Source organism: Colletotrichum jinshuiense, chromosome 3 (genome assembly GCF_051148585.1).
Source record: "Colletotrichum jinshuiense chromosome 3, complete sequence".
In the NCBI taxonomy this organism is placed as follows: domain Eukaryota; kingdom Fungi; phylum Ascomycota; class Sordariomycetes; order Glomerellales; family Glomerellaceae; genus Colletotrichum; species Colletotrichum jinshuiense.
Genome location: NC_139310.1, coordinates 2,326,511 through 2,349,391, shown reverse-complemented (window position 1 = coordinate 2,349,391; position 22,881 = coordinate 2,326,511). Strand labels below are relative to the sequence as shown.

The 22,881-nt window shown below is 57.6% G+C and overlaps 6 protein-coding genes across 6 annotated transcripts; 5 read left to right on the top strand and 1 right to left on the bottom strand.

Annotated features, from left to right (window-relative positions):
• Nucleotides 1–402: 402 nt before the first annotated feature.
• On the top strand, nt 403–2,164 carry EsH8_III_000663 (uncharacterized protein; the record flags this gene model as incomplete). The annotated part of the gene is made up of 3 exons (XM_083262388.1): nt 403–1,565; nt 1,652–2,002; nt 2,143–2,164. The coding sequence occupies 3 exons, from the start codon at nt 403–405 to the stop codon at nt 2,162–2,164; spliced, it is 1,536 nt and encodes a 511-aa protein (XP_083122875.1).
• Nucleotides 2,165–2,339: 175 nt separating this feature from the next.
• EsH8_III_000662 (fungal specific transcription factor domain-containing protein) lies at nt 2,340–3,437 on the top strand (the record flags this gene model as incomplete). The annotated part of the gene is made up of 1 exon (XM_083262387.1): nt 2,340–3,437. One exon carries the CDS (start codon nt 2,340–2,342, stop codon nt 3,435–3,437), a length of 1,098 nt encoding a protein of 365 aa, XP_083122874.1.
• A 2,227-nt stretch (nt 3,438–5,664) lies between these two features.
• On the top strand, nt 5,665–7,172 carry EsH8_III_000661 (sucrase/ferredoxin-like domain-containing protein; the record flags this gene model as incomplete). The annotated part of the gene is made up of 2 exons (XM_083262386.1): nt 5,665–6,087; nt 6,429–7,172. The coding sequence occupies 2 exons, from the start codon at nt 5,665–5,667 to the stop codon at nt 7,170–7,172; spliced, it is 1,167 nt and encodes a 388-aa protein (XP_083122873.1).
• A 2,036-nt stretch (nt 7,173–9,208) lies between these two features.
• EsH8_III_000660 (cytochrome b5 reductase family protein) lies at nt 9,209–10,819 on the top strand (the record flags this gene model as incomplete). Its single annotated transcript, XM_083262385.1, has 1 exon — nt 9,209–10,819. The coding sequence occupies one exon, from the start codon at nt 9,209–9,211 to the stop codon at nt 10,817–10,819; it is 1,611 nt and encodes a 536-aa protein (XP_083122872.1).
• Nucleotides 10,820–11,214: 395 nt separating this feature from the next.
• On the bottom strand, nt 11,215–15,284 carry EsH8_III_000659 (aminophospholipid-translocating P4-type ATPase NEO1; the record flags this gene model as incomplete). The annotated part of the gene is made up of 3 exons (XM_083262384.1): nt 11,215–11,332; nt 11,386–11,795; nt 11,853–15,284. The coding sequence occupies 3 exons, from the start codon at nt 15,282–15,284 to the stop codon at nt 11,215–11,217; spliced, it is 3,960 nt and encodes a 1,319-aa protein (XP_083122871.1).
• A 1,555-nt stretch (nt 15,285–16,839) lies between these two features.
• On the top strand, nt 16,840–22,777 carry EsH8_III_000658 (Sec23-binding domain of Sec16-domain-containing protein; the record flags this gene model as incomplete). Its single annotated transcript, XM_083262383.1, has 2 exons — nt 16,840–22,150; nt 22,203–22,777. 2 exons carry the CDS (start codon nt 16,840–16,842, stop codon nt 22,775–22,777), a joined length of 5,886 nt encoding a protein of 1,961 aa, XP_083122870.1.
• Between the last annotated feature and the right edge of the window lie 104 nt (nt 22,778–22,881).

Genomic DNA, 22,881 nt, shown 5'->3' with positions numbered 1-22,881 from the left:
CGCCCGTCTCCATTATATCCTGCTCCCTCTCGCCTGCTTCTGCTCTTTCTTCACTCTACCTCTCACTTTCCTGATCTGACTTCCGACATCATCAAGCACAACAGAGAAGGAATACCTTTGCAACCCATCCGCCGTCCCGAGGTCGCCAACACATTTGACGCGCCGTCCTGCCATTTGAATCTCCTTGATCAAACATCCGGATCTTGGACTCGTCTTCTCTCAACCCACCCCGGCCGTGGCATACAAACCTTAATAACAGTCGTGTGCCAGCCAGCTCAGCTATGCTGTTAGCTTGCTTGTTGACTTGAGTAATATATTCTGCCCAAGCCTTCTTCCTCCATCCTGCCGGTTGATTGTCGAGGCCGTCGGCTTGACTGCATTTGAAGGTATTCAAGGCCGCACATGCCCAACGGCCCTACCCTCCGTCGCATCAACTCGTTTTTTTCAATGGGTATTCTAGCTCTGGAACCCCATCCCCGTTTGGCCGCCCCAGATTCTCCGCCTGGGCTGGTTAGCCCGTCATCCTCCTCGTACTCTTCCAGACCATCTCCTCCCGCGGATAAGCTTTGGAACGCCAGGTTTGGCCCAGTCTCTCCGCCCATGTCGAATTATGAACACAGCTCAGCGGCCGACATGTCGACTGTTGGGAAGAGCCCGGAAGACGGCCCCGGCCGTAAAGACTCGACACAAAGCGCTCCTCGGCAGCAATTGCCGTCGTTGAGCAGCCTCTTTGGACCCCCGTCTTCAGTCAGACCGTTGCACTCCCCATTGTCCGACAGGACAGCAACGTACCCAGCGACATCCCCTCTCGACCGACCGCGTATGGCACAGGCCCATAGCGATCGCTCGTATGCTGCATCATACTTCCCGCCTCAGGATGGTTCGCCAGCAATGTCCCAACCGAGAAGCACCTATGATGCGAGATACGACCACGAGAGGCAAGCGCTACACGGGCTATCCCGTTCCTTCTCGGGCCCTGGGTCCCCAAGGTACCGCGAATCGGAGCACGTGCGCCCGGAATCTAGATCTGAAGTTGGTTTGGGCGGCGCGTGGTCGATGCATCACGAAGCAGGGAAGCACGAGTACGCTTTGGTATCGAGAGAGAACCAGCCTCCACTACGTGCCCCCCATGACAGACTTTCCTACCAGTATTCCAGCAACAAAGACTCGGGTTCTTCCTACCGAGACCAGCGCCCTTCTTCCGGACCCGTTCTCATGCAGGCACAGACACCAACCAGCACTGGGAACTCCGAGGGACTCCCATCAAAAGATGGCCTCGGCCCCAAGATATGGACAGGGACCCATTTCCTTCCGCGGTTTGTCCGAGCCGCGGAGGTGCCCGGGGAGGGCATGTGCTATTTCTACGACGACGGAAGCCACTGCAAGACCGTAATTGACGGTGAGGCAGTCAATGCCCACTGGGGTGTGACCAAAGCAGGGAAGCCGAGAAAGAGACTGGCGATTGCCTGTGTTACGTGCAGAGAAAAGAAGATCAAATGCGACCCGGACTACCCTCGCTGTGTGCAATGCGAGAAGTTTGGCAGGATCTGCAAATTCAAGAATGCGTAAGTGGTTGTGGCGGCGGGTTCTTGTCCTTCCAGGGCAGCCCCCTTGTCTGGCGTATCTTGCTAACGTGGTGCCCGGGATCCAGACCGCGAGGCGGCCACAATACGTCTCCGTCGACGCCTCCTGCAGAGCCGGAAGACATGCGGCGGTTAGGAGGTCTGGTCAACCCGAACGACATGCACCGACCCGGCAGCAACTCCAGCGCCTCGGTTTCTCCTCGCACCGCTTACCGCCAACCAAGTCCAGAGCCCTCAATGCCTCACAAGAGGATGCGGCTTGGTTTCGACACCTACCCCCCAATGGCGAGCGAAGCGCCGTTGTCGTTGAACCGCACGCCCGAGGCGGCGAAGGCGAGCATCTCCTGGCAGCATCGCCAGCCAATTGAGCTCCCTCGTATCCACGAGGACGTGCTCAACCGAGCATGGCAATCAGATCCGTACGTCTCCGACCCTCAGTCAATTAACACCGTAATCTCCTCCTTCTTCGTACACAACGACAGCACCATGGCCCTTCGTTTTTTGCCCGAGACAGCGTTCAAATCTTGGGTGGCCGGTAATGCTCATACAAAGTCTCCAGAAGACCTGATGCTCACCTATAGCATCCTTGCCGTCGGTGTCGCCTTGTCGGGCGGGGTCAAAAACATCGCCCACGAGTACGCACAAGTCGCCCACTACGCGCAGCAACGAGCTGCATCCGGTCTCCAGCTTGTACAAGCCCGCCTCCTTTTGGCGCTCTACTACCTTTCCATATCCAAACCGAGCGAAGCGAACGACATGTCGAGTGCGGCCATCTCGGCGGCCACGTGCCTTCAGCTAAATTTGGAACTCGACAAATCGGCCGAAGCGGGCCTAACGGTATTTCCCTATGACTTGAGCAGAGCAGGGTACGCAGAGAGTCGGAGACGGACGTACTGGGCGTGTTTTGTCTTGGAACGACTCAACGGCATGTTCCCAAACCGTGTCTGCATCCTCAACGCCGAAGACATTTTTATCCGATTACCGTGCGAAGCCGAAGCGTTCGAGAACCAGGTCGAGTCCCAGGCACCCTTTTTCCCGGCACTCCCCTCTAGCTCATCCAAGTTGGCGAATCAACCATTGGCACTATCGGCCTATCTTGTCCAACTTGTGGCCATCTGGGCGGATGTCATGTCTAACGTGTACAGAACCGCCCAGAGCCTGCCCTCGGACGGAGATCCCGCTGCTTTTATTGACTCTTCCACGGAGAAACTAGTAGTATGGCGTGACTCACTTCCCGAACGGTTCGCCTACAGTCCAGGCAACATGGACCTGGCTGCGCAGGATGGAACCCTCAGCACATTTCTCACGGTCCATCTTCTGTACCACCATGGCCTGGTCAAGGTCCACCGGCACATGTACACCTCTGTGCAGACCAGTGCGGCGGTGCGTGTGCAATACTTGGCAAGGATAGAAGGGGAAGCGAAGCAAGTCCTGGACATCACTGGCATGCTGGAAGTCCTGCTTCAAGCCCGGCGAACCCCGCTGAGCGCGCCCCCTCCATTCATGAGCTATGTTATTCTGGAGGCTGCCGACGTGCTCACTGCCGAAGGCTCGATATCGGAAGCCTCGGTCCTTCTGGATCGGTTGGCAGTCGCAAGCGCCGTGGTTGAGGCTGCGAGTACGGTTTGGGAAGAGGCACGTGCTCATCGGGCCGCATTAGAACACCGACTGGATGCGCTGCGGCTCCTACGAGACCGCCAGCCCGGCGACGCACCCGTAGCTGGCGGAAAGGTTTACAATAATGAGGATGATGGCAAAGACGGCAAACTGCCTCTGGGGAAATGTTGGCAGATGGAGGACCCAATGGACACAACGTTTCCCAGAATCTTGGATATTGTATACACGCAGCGTTAACACCTGCCTCTACACGCACCAAAGCTGTTTTCTCCCCCCCCCTCCCCCCTTTTCTTTTTTCTTTTTCCTCCAATGCATATTAGGGCGTCCGGGGTGGCATTTGGGAATTTTGAACTTTTTTTCCGCTGTCTTGTTTTTCTATTTTTTTTCGGGTTTGGAGAGAACGAGAGCTTGGATTGCCAAAAGCCTGCATGACAGGATTGTCACGATGCAGCCACGTTGTTGCACCAATGTTCTGCTTGTTGAATTTGCCAGACATTTGTCTATGTAACATTATACCCTGTACATGAGGAAGACAGCCCAAGGAAACATGTCAGTTAGGGGACGATAGCAGACGCAATGACGAGGAAGAGGAGAGGGGTATGGCATGTGCTATGCAGAGTAGGCAGACAAGCGAAGGACGATGGAGCTACCTAGACAACACGAGATGAAGATGAAAGAGGGGCGATGGATTCACGCCACCTCTGGTTTACCGCATCCTCCATTTACCCCCAATGACATCCCTTGTACCGTGATTTTGCAGAACGAGAGGGATCGGTATGCATGTCTCAGGTCGGTCGCATAGCTGGCATGCGGAATGCAGCCATGCGGTACGGTAACCTTCGGTTCGGCTTCTCAACGGTGCATTTGGATGCCGGGATACTACGCTACATGAGGGTTCGCTGGAGGCTCAGAGGGAGATGGAAGAAGGCGGCGGCGGTCGTGGATCCTTTGGGGAACATGCGTCGCCACAGTCTGCGGCGACGTTGTCGGTAGTACGAACCAGGGGCGGACCGACTTTTCTTTCCGTCCTAGGCCCAATGCTGTCTTGCCTTGGCGCGAAACGTTGGAGCGAACCAACTCACTCGTCGGGCCTTCGGACCGGTGTGGCGGACCACACCGGTCGTGGAGGTCGGTGGAGCGTCCAATCTCGCGGTCCTGCACGAAAACAGATGCGACATGCAAGTTTTGTCTCGGTAAATTTTCTCTCGCGAAAAAAAAAATTCCTCTGATTCCTTTCTTGGCTAGTTGCCGGACGGTGGTTCTCGACCCTACCTCGTCTACACTCCGGAGGACCATGTCACCCCCCGAACAGGAGCGGGAACAATTTAAGGAGAGGGGAAGGGGAGGAGCAAGAGGGGGGGGAGGGAGGATGGGGTCTGGTTCACTGGCACACACTGTGGTTCCCCCTTCTCCCACGAAGAGAGCCTCACGATGGATGGATTTCGCCCGGTTTTGGTAGTCTAGGGTTAAGCATTTGGAACAAGGTCCCAAAGCTTGGGCCATCCAGGGAAAAGAGAGGGGGGGGTATGATCAAGACACCAGCACGGGAGGTTACAAGGCTTGGATTAGAGTGTAGGGTCGTCTGTTGTGTGTTGCGATCGCCAAGCCAAGCCATACTGAGGTGCCGTAGTCCGGGCCGTGGAGACGTCTTCTTTTCTTTTCCCCCCTTCCTTCCCGGCCTCCTCTTCTCTCGTGTTGGTTGGAATATAGTGGGAGATGTCGTCAAATTATTTGGCTTTCCTGCCTGCCGGGGAATTGCACGCTGGAATGGATGAGGCTCTCGGCTATGGTAATGTGGAATGTGGACTACAAAGGGGGGGGGGGAGGAACTGACCGTGCGCCGGTCCCTGTACTATAGTGCATAGTACAGCAACACCCCCGGCCCAGATACCCCTTGCGGTGAGGTGGAAATCAGATCCGAATTTCGGCTCCGAGCGGTTGAACCACCCCCCCTCCCCCTAAATGAACGGGGTTCGGATAGTCTTTTTGGCCTTTGCACGTGATTGTGATAGACGGGCGAGCACGGATAGACACCGGCAAGTCCCAAGTACCGGAAGTTGGACCCGGAACGCAGTGCCGGGCGAGTGGTCATAGCTTCGGGGCTGTTGGCCGCCCAGTGACAATTGAGGGATTACCTGGCATTACGCTCATTTCACCCCCTTTGCTGCTCTTGGTCCGGCTTACTCCCGCTCGGTGCCGGGGTCAAGGTCCGCAGCGAGCTCCGAGGCCACTACGGAGACATCGATTTGCAAGCAGGGAGACCTTTCTCACCTGTTTGTCTTGACTAAAAGGTAGGTAATCAACGAAAAAAATAAGGAACCCACATCTGCAGCCCGTGGCGTTCGTCGACATACGTCACATCGCCCTCACGGAACGCGCCCGGGTCCGCAATAAACCACACAGTCTCTATCTCTCCCTCCCTTGGGGACCTTTTGGGGGGAAAAGACCGGCGCAGACACAAGCAATGCATTCAATATCGAGAGCAGCCGTGCCGCGCCTCGCGCGAGGCCGCTGGCGCACGGCGAGCCCGGCCCCGTTGTCGCCCTCCTCGCGGCTGGAGGCCCCGCGGCGCACGTTCGCCGCAGGAGCAGCGAGGCCGTCGTCCTCGAGACCGCGGCCCCGGCCTTCCGCCCCTCCCCCGCCGTTCGAGGTCGTCCCGACTTGCCCGTCGCCGTCGTGCGCGTGCGCCGCCACGCCGGCGATGCCGGAGGGCCTGGAGATTGACCACAAGAGCCCGCTCAACGGCGTCGTGTCGGCGTACGCCGAGCAGGTGCTCGCGTGCACGGGCAAGGACGACTGGACGTCGCGGATCGAGGAGGAGAATAGCGGGGACAACCTCGCGGCGGACCTCAAGGAGCTGTTTGGGCGTGGGGGGACGTACAGCGATGTGAGTTTTTATTCTCTGTATTTTTTTTTTTGCTTCTCCCTCGTTTTTCTTTCAAGTGAATGTAAACATGAGCGTATAAGTGTGTATTAGTGAGGGAGACTGTACTGTGTGTGCGTGTGCGTGAAGGAGAGGGACGGGGAGAGCAAGTAAGATGTTCTACCGCGCCTGTCTGTCTCATGTCAAAACACCGGCAAAGTTGCTGGTTCTTTGACAGATATTGAAGAGACCATGGCAACTTCCCCGGTACTATGAGCGACGTACGAGATGATTCAGAGCGAGAGAGAGAGAGAGAGAGAACAGACAGGCTGACGGTAAGTGCTTTCTTCTTCCCGCCATTATAGCCATGGCACAACATCTCGGTCCTCAACTCGTCGTTCCCCTCGTCCGTCCCCAAACGGAGCGAGCTCCAGACGACGAGCGCCTACCTGCTCCCGAGCTTCAAGTACGTCCCATTCCTGCCGCGGGTCAGCTTCGACAGCGTGGAGGCGCTGGCCAAGGGGTACCTCCTCCCCGAGAAGCTGCACAAGATGCACGACGGGCTGTCGCCGATCCACCGCGACCGGCTGACGCGCAAGGAGGCGTACCAGTCTCTGCTGTACGGCGTGCAGGACGTCGAGGACGTCCTGGTGCTGATTTGCGGGCACGGGGGGCGGGACATGCGGTGCGGGGTCCTGGGGCCTGTGCTGAGGGACGAGTTCGAGCGGCAGTTGGAGGGGGTGGGCGTGGGCGTGTCGAAGGGCCCGGTCGAGGTCGACGAGAGCGGGGAGGGGGAGGGGAGGATTGTGGCGCCCGCGGGGGGTGGGAAGGAGGAGCACGGCGAAGGGCGCAAGATGTCGGCCAGGGTTGGGCTTATTAGCCATATTGGCGGGCACAAGTTCGCGGGTAATATCATTGTGTACATTCCGCCGGGCCTGCGGACGGCTGGGGGGGAGAAGCATCCCCTTGCGGGCAAAGGGATATGGTACGGCAGGGTCGAGCCGAAGCACGTCGAGGGGATCGTCAAGGAGACGGTCCTCGAGGGGAGGGTGGTGGCCGACATGTTCCGCGGGGGGATCGACGAGAACCGGCGGATTCTGAGGCTGTGAGGGCAGACATGTCTGCCGTGACCGGGCCGGGGCAGTGTAGGAGCCTCTTTGTATGATAGAACACGCGGACCATCTCCCCGAGGAGTCGGAAGGGCTGGAACGTTTAGACTTGGTATAGGTTCGAGGCAGTGAGCGCATAATTTCAAGGGATGCCACATGAGCGGCAGAGGGGAGTGCGATGGTGAGTCTCATGCATACACAGTCTCTCATTGCGCAGTGGTGGCTAGGGGCTTGCTTGTGTGTCTCTTGTCGGCAGCCACCTTGCGTCCAGACTGTGTTCAACCTCATTGCAGCAAGCAACTCCAAGGTTTCATTCTGTTTTCTTGGCGGCCAGTGGTTTTCAGACTCTTGCCGAGTCGTGGTCCGGAACAGAAGCCTTGGTCCGCCAGTTCCGGATCGGTATCAATCATTCGGCTCGGAAAGCTAGACGAATGTCACCCTTTCATACGAGCCTCCATAAGCACTCTATATTCTACTTTTTCTTGACCTCAGTGTAGGCAGGGCCAAGCCTCTCGAAGTCTTGAAAAAAAAAAAAGGAGGTGAATGAACCTCGACCGCCCTCGACCGCCCACCTTGTCTCTGACACCACCTTTTCTGCCTTTGCTAGCTAGCTCCTCTTCAAGCATGTCGACTATCCGGCAGCAGGGATTCCTCGGCAGAGTGAACTCTCGATTAGCAAGTCCAATGAAAGGAAAAGAATGCCACCTTCCGTCTTGACCAGAACGACCGAGGCAACATCACCACGGCGGACCACACCCGCATTCTTGGTGCGTGCGAAGTAGGGCAGGGCGAGGCGAAGCGAGGCGGCGCCCTCTCGCATAATATGCTACGTCAGCCAATGCAGGCTCGTCCCTCGAGGAGGTTGCAACGAACACCTCCGAAGCGCACTCGGCGGTGGGCAGGCCACACCCCCTGCCTAACTTTTTTCGGGCCAGCTCTTGCCAAGTACTGGCGTAGTGAATGTTTTGGAATTATATCGGAAGGATGCCTGCCTGGGCCGAGCTTCGAGCGGCGCATCCAATGCAACGTACCGAGGCATTCCAGGCCGACCACACCCTCACCCTCACCACCATCACCACACCACCACAAAAGTCCGCTTACGATCCGACGAGGGCCGAGTCCCGGCCCAACTGACCCCTCATTCTGGGAGCGAGCGGCCGGCTGGTATGCATCAATGTCTCGGTGTTCGAAAATGAGCCGATTGATCGGAGGTGAAAGACAGGTCGTGAGAGACATTTGTATCATTCAGCTGGTGGTCCCCCCCCCCGTGCTTGGTTGCTTCGCGAGGCCTCTCCCTGCGTGTCTGCCGTTCTAATACAGCCATTGCACCTATCCATGATGGCCAATGAGCGTGCTTGTGTCTGCGCTCCTAGCTATTCCCAACTCTAAAGAATCCAGGATGAGGATTTACGTGTAAGTGTGTATGTGTGGCGATGATAATTACACTGAGTATTCTACTGTTCGCCCAAGCCAACTGCAGAGGAGGCATCGTTGGCCGAACCATCTAACAAATGGAACTATTGCTGCCTTGATTAAGCTGGTGCATTTCAGCACCCAGTACCGCCCATCCAGCTGGAGTACCATGCCCAGGATCCTGGAAGGCATACTGAAGGATGATTCACGTTATGGGCTTGTTCTGTCGAGGGGTCTGACTTATAGGCCAAGGAACGGCCCAACTCCTAAATGCAAGTAACCCTTGTGCGGTGTACCTGGGCCTACGCTTTCAATGGTGAAATCGCACAACCAGAGTTCGGATCCATCTATTCCACTCGACCGCCGGATCATTCGCCTAGTTCCAAAACGGATAGATCCCGAACTTTTTTGAATTGAAAACGCCGTTTGGTGTAAGTGACCAGGTCGCTCAACTGTGATTCGCGAACTCACGTGACCGCGCGTTTCCTCTCTTGGCTCGGAAACCAACCCACCTGACCCTTTCGCCAGCGCATGCATCACCATTAACAACCGGGAGTGGATTGAGATATTCGCAAACGCCAAAACATCAACTCGAGCACCGGGATACACCATATAACCTGCGAATGCGGTGTCTCGCAGGAACTCGCGCCGCCGGCGTGGCATTCCGGCCCGTCGGCGGACGGTCTCTCGTACACACCCAGCGTCATCTTCGTGTCACTCCGGCCGCCGCGGCGTCATCCCGGGCTGGCACACCGGCGACGGCGGCATGTCTCAATCGAACTCGCCGGCAATTTTATAGTTGGGATGCCAGGCGGGCTATATGCCGCAATGCCGCGCAAGAGAAGCCCGCACATCTCTCATGTCTAATCCCGTCCGCGGCCGGCCGCCGACTCCAGTCCACAGCCGCCGCCCCCAAAACCACACCAACGCCGCCATCCCACCAGACATTCCGGAAAAGCTCCTTCGTGAGCCCGCGGTACCTCCCGATCCTCGTCCTCCTGGCCATCGGCGGCGTCGCGTGGGACTCCCAGTGGCTCTTCCCCGCCACCCCGTCCTCCTCCGACCAGGCCTCGCAGACAATCCTCGGCGACGCCCGCAAGTTCGTCCGCTTCGACGTCGTGGCCAGGGACCAGGTCTCCCCGTCGTCCTTCATCCTGACCCTCAAGGCCCCCGCAACCACCAAGGGCCACCTCCACAGTGTGGCGTCCCTCTGGGACGTCTTCGACCTGTGGTGCGTCGAGGTCAAGCAGCCCCAGATCCAGGTCGCGCGGGAGTACACCCCGCTGCCGCCGCCGCCCGGGGCAGCCGATGAGGACACGCTGAGGCTCTACGTCCGCGCGGTGCGGGGCGGCGAGGTCTCGACGTACCTGAGCCGCCTCTCCCCGCCGTCCCCTTCCGCCGACGGGCCCGCCGCGGGTGACACGGTCGAGCTGCGCGGCCCGCACGGCGAGTTCGACCTGCGATCCCGCCTCGGCGGGCGGGGCGACCGCGTCGTCTTCCTCGCCGGCGGCACGGGCATCGCGAGCGCGCTGCAGGCCGCGCGCGCCGTCCTCCCGCTTGCCGGGGGCCCGTTCATGACCATTTTCTGGGCCGTGCGGGGCCGCGACGAGATCCAGCAGGGCGGCCGCGCGCCGGGGCCCGCGCGCCCGACGGCGTCGTGGAGCTGGAACCCCTTTTCGTCGAGGCGGGCGCCCGGGCCGGGGATCCAGGCCGAGGCGCTGTCGGCGGAGACGGCGGCGCCCTCGCCCATCGCCAGGGAGCTGCTCGCGCTGAAGGAGGAGTACGGCGACAGGATCGACGTCCGCGTCGTCGTCGACCAGGAGGGCACCGCCGTCCGGGACTCCGACCTTGCCGCCGCCCTGGCGCGGCCCGGACCCAAGAGCCCCGGCAGCGCCGGCCTGCCGTCGCCGCCGCCGCCGACGCACGCCGTCGAGGGCTGCAAGTTCCACTCCCAGGCCGCGCACGTCGGCATGGTCGACGGCGCGCCCAACGCCGGGAAGCGCGCCCTGTTCAAGCGGGAGGACTGCCCGTGCCCGTCCGGGCCGGGCGGCGGCGCGCCGCCGGGGAAGAACCTGTTCGTGGTCTCCGGGCCCGAGGGCTTCGTCGAGGCGTATGCCGGCGCCAAGCTGTGGTGGGACGGCGGGCAGCTGCAGGGCCCCGTGGGCGGGGTGCTGGGCGCGCTGCAGAGGGGGAACCCGGATGTCCTGAAGGACTGGGTCGTCCTCAAGCTGTAGGATCCTCTCATCGGATTTGGGGGAAAGCCCCGGGAACAATCACACCTGCACGGGTTTTTTTCGAAATCACGGAGTTCTTCATGTGCAACACGCGAAATGGGACGAGAAGAGAGGCCCTCCCCCCGTGGTGCCCGAGAAACTAAGAAAAGAGTTCAATAACGCTGTCTAACTGGGCCAACAATGGTCCAATCCAAACCGAGTAATATGCCCTACAAAGTAATAAAAAAAAACGGGAAAAAAAAGGAAACGAAGAAAAGTGAAGATTCCAACCGTCAACTCCGCCTAATGATGCAACGCAGCCCCCCTTTTTGGGCTGCGAGTCGTGCCGGCCTCAAACGCCCTGCAAAGAGCCATAAGATAAATACAAAGAAGTTCCACAACGACGCTGACGCTTTCTATGTGCTCTGCACTTTTCTATACGAGGGCGGCTTCATTGTCCTCCTAAGGAGCTTCACCGCGTAAGGCGGGATGAGCGATATCGCAGCGATGGCGAGGACGCGCCAGATGAATCCCCTTAGAAACGGTAAGCGACTACTTCTCGGCGAAGGGAGTGGGGGGTGACTTACAGAGTGATGATGAACTGGAGGTCAAAGTAGCCGCCAAGGAACGGTACCGAGCCAATGAAAATGAGGAAGGTGCCGACGATGGACACGATCATGATAGGATGCCATGTCGTGATTTCGATGGCGACCATGAGAAGCTCGTTGAGTACCAGCACAGTATACGACACGGCCACCATCTTGGGTCCGTCGACTTCCGTGAGAATTTGCGAGAGGCCTTGGATGGTGCAGCCTTGATAGATGGAGACGAGGACCCAAACGAAGAAGGTTCGGTAAGATAAGGACCGGCCGGACGTGAGCTCTTTGTATAGTTCAGGGTAAAGATTTGCCAAGTTCTCGTCCACATCCTTATCAAGTACCAGAGACAGAACAGGCAAGGCTGTGTATACGGTGGAATATCCCACGAGGAGCCAGTCCTATAAAATAGTCAGAAAAGTCAAGTTTCGAAGCCAATAAGAGGGGGGGACGCCTACCTTGTAAAGACCTTCAGGCTCGAATTTGATGGCGATGCTGTACATCGTCTGACAGACGGCAATGATGAGACCACGGTGGATGACAAACTGGGCGAGCTTAGCGCTGCGCTTGTAGCTGTTCCGCCCGTGCCAGACCAGCAGCTTGGTCAGGTGGTAGAACTGTTCGATCGAAAAGTCTGCGGCTAAGCTAGCCTGCCGACCCTCCTTACCAACGATACCGACACCGACGTCTGCAGCTTGAATCATGGAAACATCGTTGCCTCCATCGCCAATGCAGCAGACCCTCTTCTTGGTGTACTCCTTGATCAGCTTCGCAATCTCCGCTTTCTGCGTCGGCGAGCAACGGCAAGCGACAACGGTGGGAAGCTGCACGGCGACAGACACGAAGTCGATCCTAAAGTGGGTGAGGAACAGGGCCAGACTCTCGCCATCGATGAGAAGGCAGGAGTCCGTCTTGCCACGGAGGAAGTCGAGATGGTCCTGTGCGTTGTCCTTCTTCTTAAGCTTGGCGACAGTGTAGATGTACTGGCCGCGGGCGACCAGTTTGGAACTGACGGCGACGCAGCGTGCTGTCTCTACCTTGTCGCCAGTCAGCATCCAGATTTTGATGCCGGCATTTCTCAACAGCTCCAAAGATGGCTTGACGTCCTTTTGCAGCTTATCCTCCACACCGGTGACGCCGACAAGTTCGAGATCGCGCTCAAGGTACTGGGCCACAACGCGTTGCATGCCGGCATCACGGCCGGCGATGGCCAGGGAGGCGGCTTGGTAGCTTCCGGTGAACTCCTTGTATTGTCCGTAAGACAGGCGCTTCCGTCCGACCACGAGCGTGCGCAGGCCCTCTCGGGCCATGTTGGAGGTTTCTTCATCGAGCCAGTCATTCTCAGCCACAATGGAGCTCATGACCGTATCAGCACCCTTCTGGTAAAACCAAATCTCGCTGTTAGCGAGGTTCGGCACTGTCGACTGAGTCTGGTCGTAAAACTGAACAATGATGCCCATTCGCTTTCCTTCAGACGTGAAGGGGAAGACGTCCAAGATTCGCACGCGGACAATCTCGCGGCCATTCTCCGTTGACTCGAGGACCATGCTTGTGCGATCCCGATAGGCGAGGCGAAGGCCAACGGACTCGGTCCAACGGACAATAGCAATCTCGTCGGGGGAGGAAGCCTGGTACGAGATAACCGTCTTCCCGTCTTCCTCCTCCGTCGTCGGGGTCACATTGTGACACAACGCCAGAGCAAGGACCACGTCCCGCACACGAGACCCGATTTCTCTTCTCGTACGCGTTGCGCCCGCGTTTGTTGAGTTGGCAAAAGTCGAAGACGGCGTGATCAACATTGAGTGTGATGAGGGGTCGACGGTAGGTTGAATGTGGAAGCCTTGCTTGACGTACGATGTGACCTCGTCCATGGCTTCGTTGGCATAGGAAACTGTGCCAACGTGAATCTTCTTCATCTCCATCTCGTTTTGCGTCAAAGTGCCTGTCTTGTCACTGAGAAGGTACTCGATTCTTCCCAAATCTTCAGGGATTGTGCTCGTACGAACGACGGCCCCAGGAATACCAGGGTCCCTCTGGATGAACCACGAGTATGCGCTCTTGCCCATGTCGAGGTTGACGCGCAAACTGATGGGCACAATGGTCGAAAAGAGGATTAAAAACCGCATGATTTTGATGTACCAAACGTTGCCTTCAGTGTTTCCGAAGCCTTCTAAAGCCACGAGGATAATGGAAAGCGCCAGAGTCAGGGCGCACAGAATCTTGGTAAGAGAGTTGATTTCGTACTCCAAGAGGCCAGTCTTGGATCTCGAGGGCGCAGTGGACAACGCCGACCTTGTCTGGGGACCCGTATACATGATGACCGCCAGAGTGGTGGCGTTGGAGGCAATAACGGTATTCGCCCAGGCCGTATTGTCGATCGACAAAGGGGCCGAGGTTCCTTCGTCTCCATCGAGGGCCCCTTGTTGGCTTTGAGCATCTCGTCTGGTGGGTAGTAGCTCAACTGTACCCAAGAACTCGTTGACCTTCCTATCCGGCTTGCCTCCTGTGACTCGTAGGCGGACAAACTCTTCGGCTGGTAACGCCTGCGACAAGGGTGACGCCAGCCGCAGCTTCCAGTCTGTTTCTCCATCAAGCTGATCGGTCCTGATGAATGTTTCGCCGGAAGCGCCGCCGCCGCCGTCATCGTTCTTTTCAGCCTCTTTGCCCTTGGGTGCTACACGCGCGTCCTCGGGCTTGTCATCGTCTGTATCGACCAGCAATGATTCTTCCTCCACGATCGCCTCCATGACTGGCGGCGGAGTGGCCGTTTCTGGAGTGATGCACTTTAAAATGACAACGTCGGCAGGAACTCGTTGTCCCTTGCTCAACTTGAGAACATCGCCAACTTTGAGGTCGCGCGACTTGCGACTCACTTCGCTCACAAATGAGGATGGCGGCGCGATCGACCCGTCTCCCTCCGCTCTCTCTTCCTCTTCTTGGATATCCGAGAGCCTGTCCCGAATGCTTATAGAGTTCTTGCCCTTCCTCCTCATCGAGTCCGACTTGAGCCTCTTGTGGGACCGGTGCGCAGTGCCACGATCACGTCCGGGGTCGTCGAACGTCAAGATGGTGTATTCCTCTGCATTGGCCTCGTTGTCTCGTCTTCTTCTTTCGATGTCATCGTATGCCTCCTTTCCCATGGTGATGAACAGCACAAATGCCAACGGCGCAACATATGTTGTAAGATAACCTATCCGTAAAGCGGGAATTGCTTGGGACAGAGCCACCAGCAAGAAGTACATGTTGAAGAAGAAGGAGAACTCGTTGTACAGCGTAACGGGCAGGAATGTAAGCGCCGTGTATTTGGCATTGGATATCAGGTTCGGAGGGAACCTCGTCGCCTGAGAAGACCCCACGGCAACGAGACGGGAGCTCGACGGGTCGTCCTCGTCTTGGTCTTGCGCATCGTCAATGCTCGTCTCCTGCGCCCCTGAACTGGACATGAAGCTGGGCAGCCGTATACCCGAGGTGAGGCGTTCGAACCTGTCTCCGGCGAAGGAGCGGCGCCTTGACGACGAGCCGCCGGGGAGGAGAGGCGAATCATCATCAGAGCCTACAGTTCCGTCTCTGTATTGGGACGAAGAGCCTTCGGATTCGCCCAGAAGTGCTTGGGCATCCTCGCTGGTGCCGTCGCGGTTCTGGCCGAGTTCTCCATATCCCCTGGCCTTTTGCCCGGCTCGGCGTGAGCCACCCATGCGTAGGTTTCGAAGGGCTATACGTGGCGATCGATGTTCTGTGGATTGGCGGTCGTTTCGGATGAGTCGAGAGCCGCGGTCGGTGGTGGTTGTCACAGGATCGAGCTCCTGGATGTCGAGATCGAGGTCAGAGTCGGAATCATTCGCTGGGGAGCCTGGCGGGTCCGCGGAACGGTATGAAGTTGGAGAAGGCATCCCGCCCGCATTGGGAGTAGGTGTATGCAAAGAGCGACTGTTTAAAGGGATGCCGCGGTGCGGGAAGTCGTGATAGAGTTCGATCGCCGGTGCCTGTGCAGATGTTCGGGGAGCTGCATCGGATAGCTTCGGCGGGATCGTTATCGGATGGTGCGGACACCCAACGGATCCAGGCTGCTGTATGTGCAGTGGTGGGCCAAGTCCTGCAACTACCACGGCGGTGATGATACGTTTGTGAGATGAATGCCCTTTGCAGTCAGTTGAGTCGTGGTGTTTTGGACAAGTAAACCGACTGTCGCAAGCAATGCCGGAAGACTAGGAGGCTTGCATGAGGTCGCCTGGAAAGGCTGAGCGGATCCAATTAGGTGGGATGCTAGGCTCTGTATCTGTCCTACGCCTCTGTATTTCAGGGGTGGTACGGCGGACACTTTATGTGACGGAGGCAGCCGCGTGGCCTCTAGTCAGCTGTAAATTCGCCTGCCTGTACGGTACACGTCAGGCGTATGGTGCATAGCTGCAAAGCAGCTAGCTACTTAGCGGCGAACTCGCCAAGGGACCTCGAGTACAAAGTTAACATACATGGCACACTAATAGCCATTGACAGCTCATGTCCAAGTGGGCTTTCTTGCATGCAACTAAACACACTGCCACGCCGAACAGTCCTTGGGCTTTCATGGAGCAAAGCGTGCCATCGCCATGTCTTGGAAATGGCCACGTTTGCTCGAGTGAAAAAGAAAGTTGATGTCACTTTCTTTTTGGCAAATATGTTCTATATGCATTGGTGAATTCCAGGCTGAATATCCATACCCTTGGGAAATGGAACAATAACAAAAGTACGGATACATGATAGAGGACGCCAATTGATTGCTTCACTCCAAGTCCCAAGTCGACAGAGCCCAGTCCGAGTTTGGTCTGCTTCTGGTCTGCGTTCGGTGGATCTTCGGCTTTTGGGACGTTGCCGGAAGACCGTGCACCGTGCGACTCCAGTGGCCCCCTTTTGGACACGGAATGACGGAATCGGCCCAAAACTGGACCTCTGACTGGATGGGCCATTCCAGCCAGGACGGCCCCCCAACGACTGACGGACTCGTGAATTTTTTTGGGATCCATGTCGCATGTCCACAGTAAGGGTAGGTACATGGCGCATGTACCGTGCCACACCATACCTCAATCGTAACTGCCAGCTTGCACCTTGGGCCACCTAACACCTCGAATGCTCATTAGACTCTCCTCCGACCAGCAAAGCATCTTTACACCTTTAATCTTCGCCTTCGACCCACTGCCTGTTCAGTTCAGCATGGAGTTTGTCGTTGTGTATTCTATCTAGACCTCTGCTTCTCTCTTGTACATGTACGTTTGCTCTGGTCGATGGCCATCCTGTCAGAATACCACCCCCGAACCGGTCCCCTGTCGTCGTCGTCGCGTCATGCGACGCCAAACCCCCTGGGACCGCGCTTCTTGTCTTGTGCTGACAATCTCGAGATAGCTGTTCCCCCAGGCCTTCGACCTCGTCACCACGCAACCTCGCATGAACCGACCTAATTAGACGACCGCAATGACTTCTGAGACTGCGAACGCCTCGTGGCATCCGGCTTTTATGCCCAATGCTGCCAGTGCCGATACACACTCAGAGGCCGCAGTCCCTTTGAGCGCAAGTCAAGACGCCACAACATCGCCAGCTCCCGTCCAAGATCAGCCTGTCGAAGACCCCGAGCCTGCATCCCAATCACAACAAGAAGTGAATTCATTTGAAAAAGACCCGGAGAAGACGAGCGACCCCTGGCTCGCCGAGGACGACACCCACGACACGGAGGATGATTGGCCCGTCTTCGAGCGGCCGGCGGCAGGGCTCTCTGTCAACCCCGAAGAGGTTCCCGAAGAGGTTCCCGAGGAAGCTCCCGCTGCGACCACGAATGCCGATTCAGAAACGGCATCGCCTCCCACGTCCGAGGAGGCTGTCACGAAGCAAGAAGCCGTCACCGAGGCTGCCAGACCGGTTGCCACCACGTTAGGCCACACCAGCAACAATTCCTTCACCCGGACCGTTTCCCATGAGTTCAACTGGGACGATGAACACGATACCGAATGGACTCTTCCCCGGACCGATACCGACCCTTTCAAGTTTATGCCACCGAGCGACAGAACAAACTCGTTCCCACCTGTTCCGCCTGTTCCCGGAGCTCCTAATGCCGCGCCTGGCACGGAACAGCCTCTTCCGTCGAACCAAGCGGAGGACTTGATTAATGAAATCGAGAGCACGCCCGAACACCATGATCTTGGTTTCCACGAGACAAAACATGCCGCAACTGGGTTTGATTCCGGATTTGGCGAGGAGGAAACCAACGACGACCACCAGTATGTCGGGCGCGACACGACTTTCACTGAGCAAGAGGATCTTGGGTCGCGATACGAAGAAGGAATTCCCTTGATTTCTCAAGCCCAAACCAGCGAGGATGCGCCGCCACCTACCCAAGCTATCGGAGGTTTCGAGGACGAGGCGGCTGGTGAGGACGACTTCTTCAGTCAGGTGCAGACCTCGAATAAAGACGACGACTTCCCGGATTTTGGCGGGAATCAGCCCCTGGAGCGCAAATCCACCATGCAAGTCTTAGGTGCCATGAATACCTCTGCCCTGTCTAGAGAAGACACCCTCGATGACATGCTGGAAGAGGACGAAGATGCTGGAGACGCCGCGGAAGCGACCTCGTCACCTGAGCCTGTAGAGTCCGAAGACACTGAGGCGAAGCCGACAGATGATCTTGCTGCCAAGTGGGAGCAAGCCTTTGCGGATGATGACGGCGAAGACTTCTTGCTTGACGAAACGCTTGACGAGTCCAAGCCAGTCGACCCTTCTGCATTCTTCGGTAGCGATGATGAGGGTTTCCTTGAGGACGACGACGAGCTACAGGCTTCGTCTTCTGCCCCGGTACCCGCTCAGGCGCAGACTTCAGGCGGACAGGGGCGATACACGCCGCAGGCGCCTGCCGCCATCCCTCAGCGAGCTGTCTCGTCCCCATATGCTCCGACTACGCAAGCCGTGCCGTCGCCGTCTTTTCCACAGCAGACCGCAGCCTACGGTACGCAGCGCGCACAGTCGGCGGCCCCGTACACCGCGCAACAGGTTCGTCCCGAGCCTCCAAAGGCGCAGAGTTTCGCGGCTCAATCCAAAGGCGGTTACACGTCACCGTATGATCTTCCTATGGAGGTGGTTATCCCCAAAAAGCGAGCGAGCACGCAGCAGCTCCCGCGAAGCCCTTCGGGTCCGTCGTTGGCTCCTCCGAGAAGCTCTAGTATGCAGGCCCATACGCCTCCTCCGCCGATGGCCACTACTCCTGGCGCCTCACCTCCGACGTCGAGTCACTCTGGACAGCCATTACCGGCAGGAAACAAACCCGTGCCCACTCTCCGAAACAAGGACAGCTTCTTTGAGGAACTACCTATGGCTTCCAAACCCCGATCTGCTTCGCGGCAGAGCTACCGCGTTCCTTCGCCCTCTCAACCCGGTCTTCCTGAGCCCCTCCAACCTTCAACACAATCTCAGCTTGCCCCGTCGCCCTTGTCCCCGCCAATGGGTTCGCCCCCAGGTGCCGGCATATCCCGCTCGGCGTCCGGAGGCATTCCGTACTTGGTCCCCGGTGAGCGTGTGAATCCCTACGCCCCTCAAACGGCGCAGCAGCAGGTCCCAGATATCCCAAGCAACGCTAGATACTCGCCTGCTCCTCCGGCCGCATCGGCAACCAATGGCGGCAGTCGCCCACCGTCGTCGAGCAGATACTCGCCTGCGCCGACGACTGCAAGGCCTCCTGTGCCCGCTTTCCATTCGGCCAGCGCGTCTCCAGTCCTGCCACATCTACCTAGAACATCTAGCCCGCTGGCTCACTTTGAGGTTTCGCGTGAGGCGCCCACGACCAACGGGGATCATAGCCAAGCCGACCGCAGGGCAAGCTACAGCATTGAGCCGCGGATCACCAGGGTGTCCTCTCTTCCCACAACGCGTGAGGTCGAAGAAGAGGACGAGTCGAAGCCTTCGCAGCTGAGCCAACCTGGCAACGGTATACCTGCGGAGTCCCGATACAGCCCAGCACCGCCAATGGCAGCAAGGCAGACGCCACCGCCCTCTTCCCACGGTCTTCCCGCGCATTCGACGTTGTCGCCATCGAAGAGATCCACGTCCGGCTACCTGCCACAAGCCACCCTTCACGACTCACCGCCAGATAACAGGTTCGCTCCTCCACCAAGGTCTCAGACACAGTCGCCTGGTTCTTCTCACGGAGCCTACCTACCATCTCAACCCGTGCCTCGGCCAGCCTCGGTTCATAGCCCAACTTCTCCGCGGGCGACTAGATCGCTCCAGCCAGCACATGCTCCAACTTCCCGTCCTCGGGGACCTTCCCTGACATTCAACATGGTTGCTCCGACCGATGGCCGCGAGAACGACCCTCTGCAAAGGTGGAAGGGCGCACCTATCATCTCTTGGGGCGTGGGTGGCAGTATCCTTACCTCATTCCCTAAGAATGTACCGCGATATGGGATGAACCAAACAGCCCCAATGATCATCCGTAGTCCAGGGGAAGTACTGATCAAGCATGTCAAGGACATTTTGCCACTTGAGGAGAGGTTGGCAAAATTCCCCGGACCTCTACGAGGTAAATCGAAGAAGAAGGAAACTGTTGCTTGGTTGACTGCAAGCATAGAGACCCTGGAGAGGGATTTGCCGGACGTGTCATTTCAGACTCATTTATCCCACGAGCACAAACGGTCCATTGAAAGAGTCTTGCTCTGGAAGATTCTGAGGGTCTTTATCGAATTCGATGGTGTTTTGGAAGGCACTGCCGCAGTCGACAAAGCTGTAAGGGATGTGCTGGCTCCTGGCCTCGCCGCTGCTGAAACTGAAGACTCGCCTGGCTACGGCGCTGGTCTCAGTGCCGATGCACTCCAAGAGTCCTCTTCAACTCAAATGAGGGCGGATGCTGTAGACTCATCTACAATGGACCAGATCCGAAAGCATCTTCTGCTTGGCGACCGGGAGAAGGCGGTGTGGGCTGCGGTTGACAAGCGGCTCTGGGGGCATGCCATGTTGATCTCCAATACTGTGTCGCCAGATCTCTACAAGCAAGTGGCCCAGGAGTTCGTCCGGAAAGAGGTCAACTACCCCGGGCACAACAATGAGTCTATCGCTGCGCTTTATAAGGTCTTGTCTGGCAACTTTGATGACTGTGTCGATGAACTGGTTCCAGTCCACGCCCGGGCTGGCTTCCAACTGGTCAACACGGCATCGTCAACTGGGCCCACCAAAGATGCTACTGAGGGACTCGATAAATGGCGTGAGACCCTAGGATTGGTCTTGAGCAATCGAAGCACTGAGGACATTCGCGCCTTGAATGCCCTGGGTAACATGTTGTCCTCTTACGGACGAGCTGAAGCCGCACACATTTGCTTTCTCTTTGCCAGGAAAGCAACGACCTTTGGAGGTCTGGACGACTCTGCCTCAAACTTCGTGCTTGTTGGTGCCGATCACAAGACACAAGGGGAACAGTTCGCCAAGGAAACCGAGGCCTTGTTGTTGAGCGAGGTCTACGAATATGGACTGTCCCTCGCAGGCAGCTCAAACTTGCCCGTCGGTGTGCCACACTTGGCTGCCTACAAGCTCCAGCACGCCATGACACTCGCAGAGTATGGCCTTCGCGATAAAGCACTGCAGTATTGCGAGGCAATCGCCAGCTCCATCAACGCCCAAACCAAGAGATCTCCCTACCACCATCCAATTCTGGAGACAGCTGTAGAGAACCTTAGGACGAGACTTAGGCAGGCTCCCAAGGAAGAATCATCCTCTTGGATTTCCAAGCCCAGCATGAACAAGGTGTCAGACACAGTTTGGAGTCGATTCAACAAGTTTGTTGCTGGCGATGAGAACGACGGCTCTGCCGCCGGCGGATCCGCCGAGGGCGGCGTTGAGTCCGGGCCATTTGCGCGATTGGCAGGGGGCACACCTACCATCAGTCGATCACCATCCGTGTCAAACTTTGAACCGATATATGGAGCTGGTGCCCCCGGCCTTCCGGTTGGCTCTCCGCCTACAGTGGCTCCGATACCTGCTACAAGGGCCGCCTCCCGGTATGCACCAACCTCGTCTCAGACGCCCGCCCTTTCGAGTTCTTATGAGCCCGGCTCTGGATACACACCCGGACCAGCTTCAGTCGGGCGTTCGTCTAATGAGTTCACCCGTAATCACTATGAGCCTCGGACCTCAATGGATTCGCAACCCGGGTACCCGAACAGCGGATACCTTCCTCAGAATCCGACAGCGCCATCTCAAAGCTACACGCCCCCTGTGTATGGCAGCGGCCACGAGACGACAGCTTCTTTCCCAGCGCACTCCGGGGCAACCCCATTCTCTCCCGTGCAATCACCAACAAAGTCGACGTACCAGGGGTACGAGCCTTACGGCGGAAGCCAACAGCCCACGGTCCCTGCCGCCGATGTTCAGGCCCAAGATTCATTCGAAAACAGTCAACCGCCAACTCAAAGTCTGGCTAGTCCAGGCTACCAACCACCCTCGTACGGATACGAGCCGCCGTCTTTGGTGCCCAATGACGAACCAGGGGCACAATCGCAGGAAGGCGCTGGTGCTGGTGGCTACGAACCTCCCACATACCAACCGTATGGCTACGAACCACCTTCGTACAACGCTGAACCGCAGGATGACGATGAACATGCGGAGCGTAAACAGAAGCCTAAGAGTTTTATGGATGATGATGACGACGATGATATCCCCGGACTCAAGGCGCTCAAGTCTCAAGACAAGGGCAAGTCAGAGAAGGACAAGGAGAACGAAGAAATGTTCAAAAAGGCGGCCGAAGAAGATGGTAAGTAATGAAGCCCCCACAAGTAACCAAGATTGCTAACGAGTCCATTTAGCCAAACGAGCTGCGGCTCAGCAGCAGTCCAAGAAGGGGTGGGGCTTCGGCAGTTGGTTCGGCGGCAAAAAGGAGGCCATGCCGGATCCTCAGCAAGGCAACAAACCCGTCAAGGCCAACCTTGGCGAGTCCAGTAGCTTCGTGTATGACCCCGACCTCAAGCGTTGGGTGAATAAGAAGGGGGGTGCAGAAGCCTCGCAGGCAAAGACATCAACACCACCACCACCCAAGGGGCCTCCAAGGTCTACCACAGGAACGCCGCCGCCACCTCGCACGATGACGCCACCCATGGGTCGAGCAAGCGCGCCTCCCGGAGGACCGGCGGGCCCGTCACTCGCCAAAGCGCCGTCTCATGAGAGCCTTGGCGTACCACCACTTCCGCGCCCCGGGGGCATGATGCGGTCGGCATCGAACACCAGCGTTGGTGGGCCTCCTGCTGGCCCTCCGACCCGGCCCGCCACGAGTATGAGCAATGCTAGCAGCATCGACGACTTGATCAGTGCGGCTGGCCCACGCAAGCCAGGTGCCAAGAAGGCGAAGAAGGGCGGTCGATACGTTGATGTCATGGCCAAATAGAAGGATATACAGGAACTGCAATTTTGATAATCACGAGCGGATGGAGCTGGTGCGATGGACTGGCGACGAAACGTTGTATCATAGACTTTTTAAGTAACAGCATT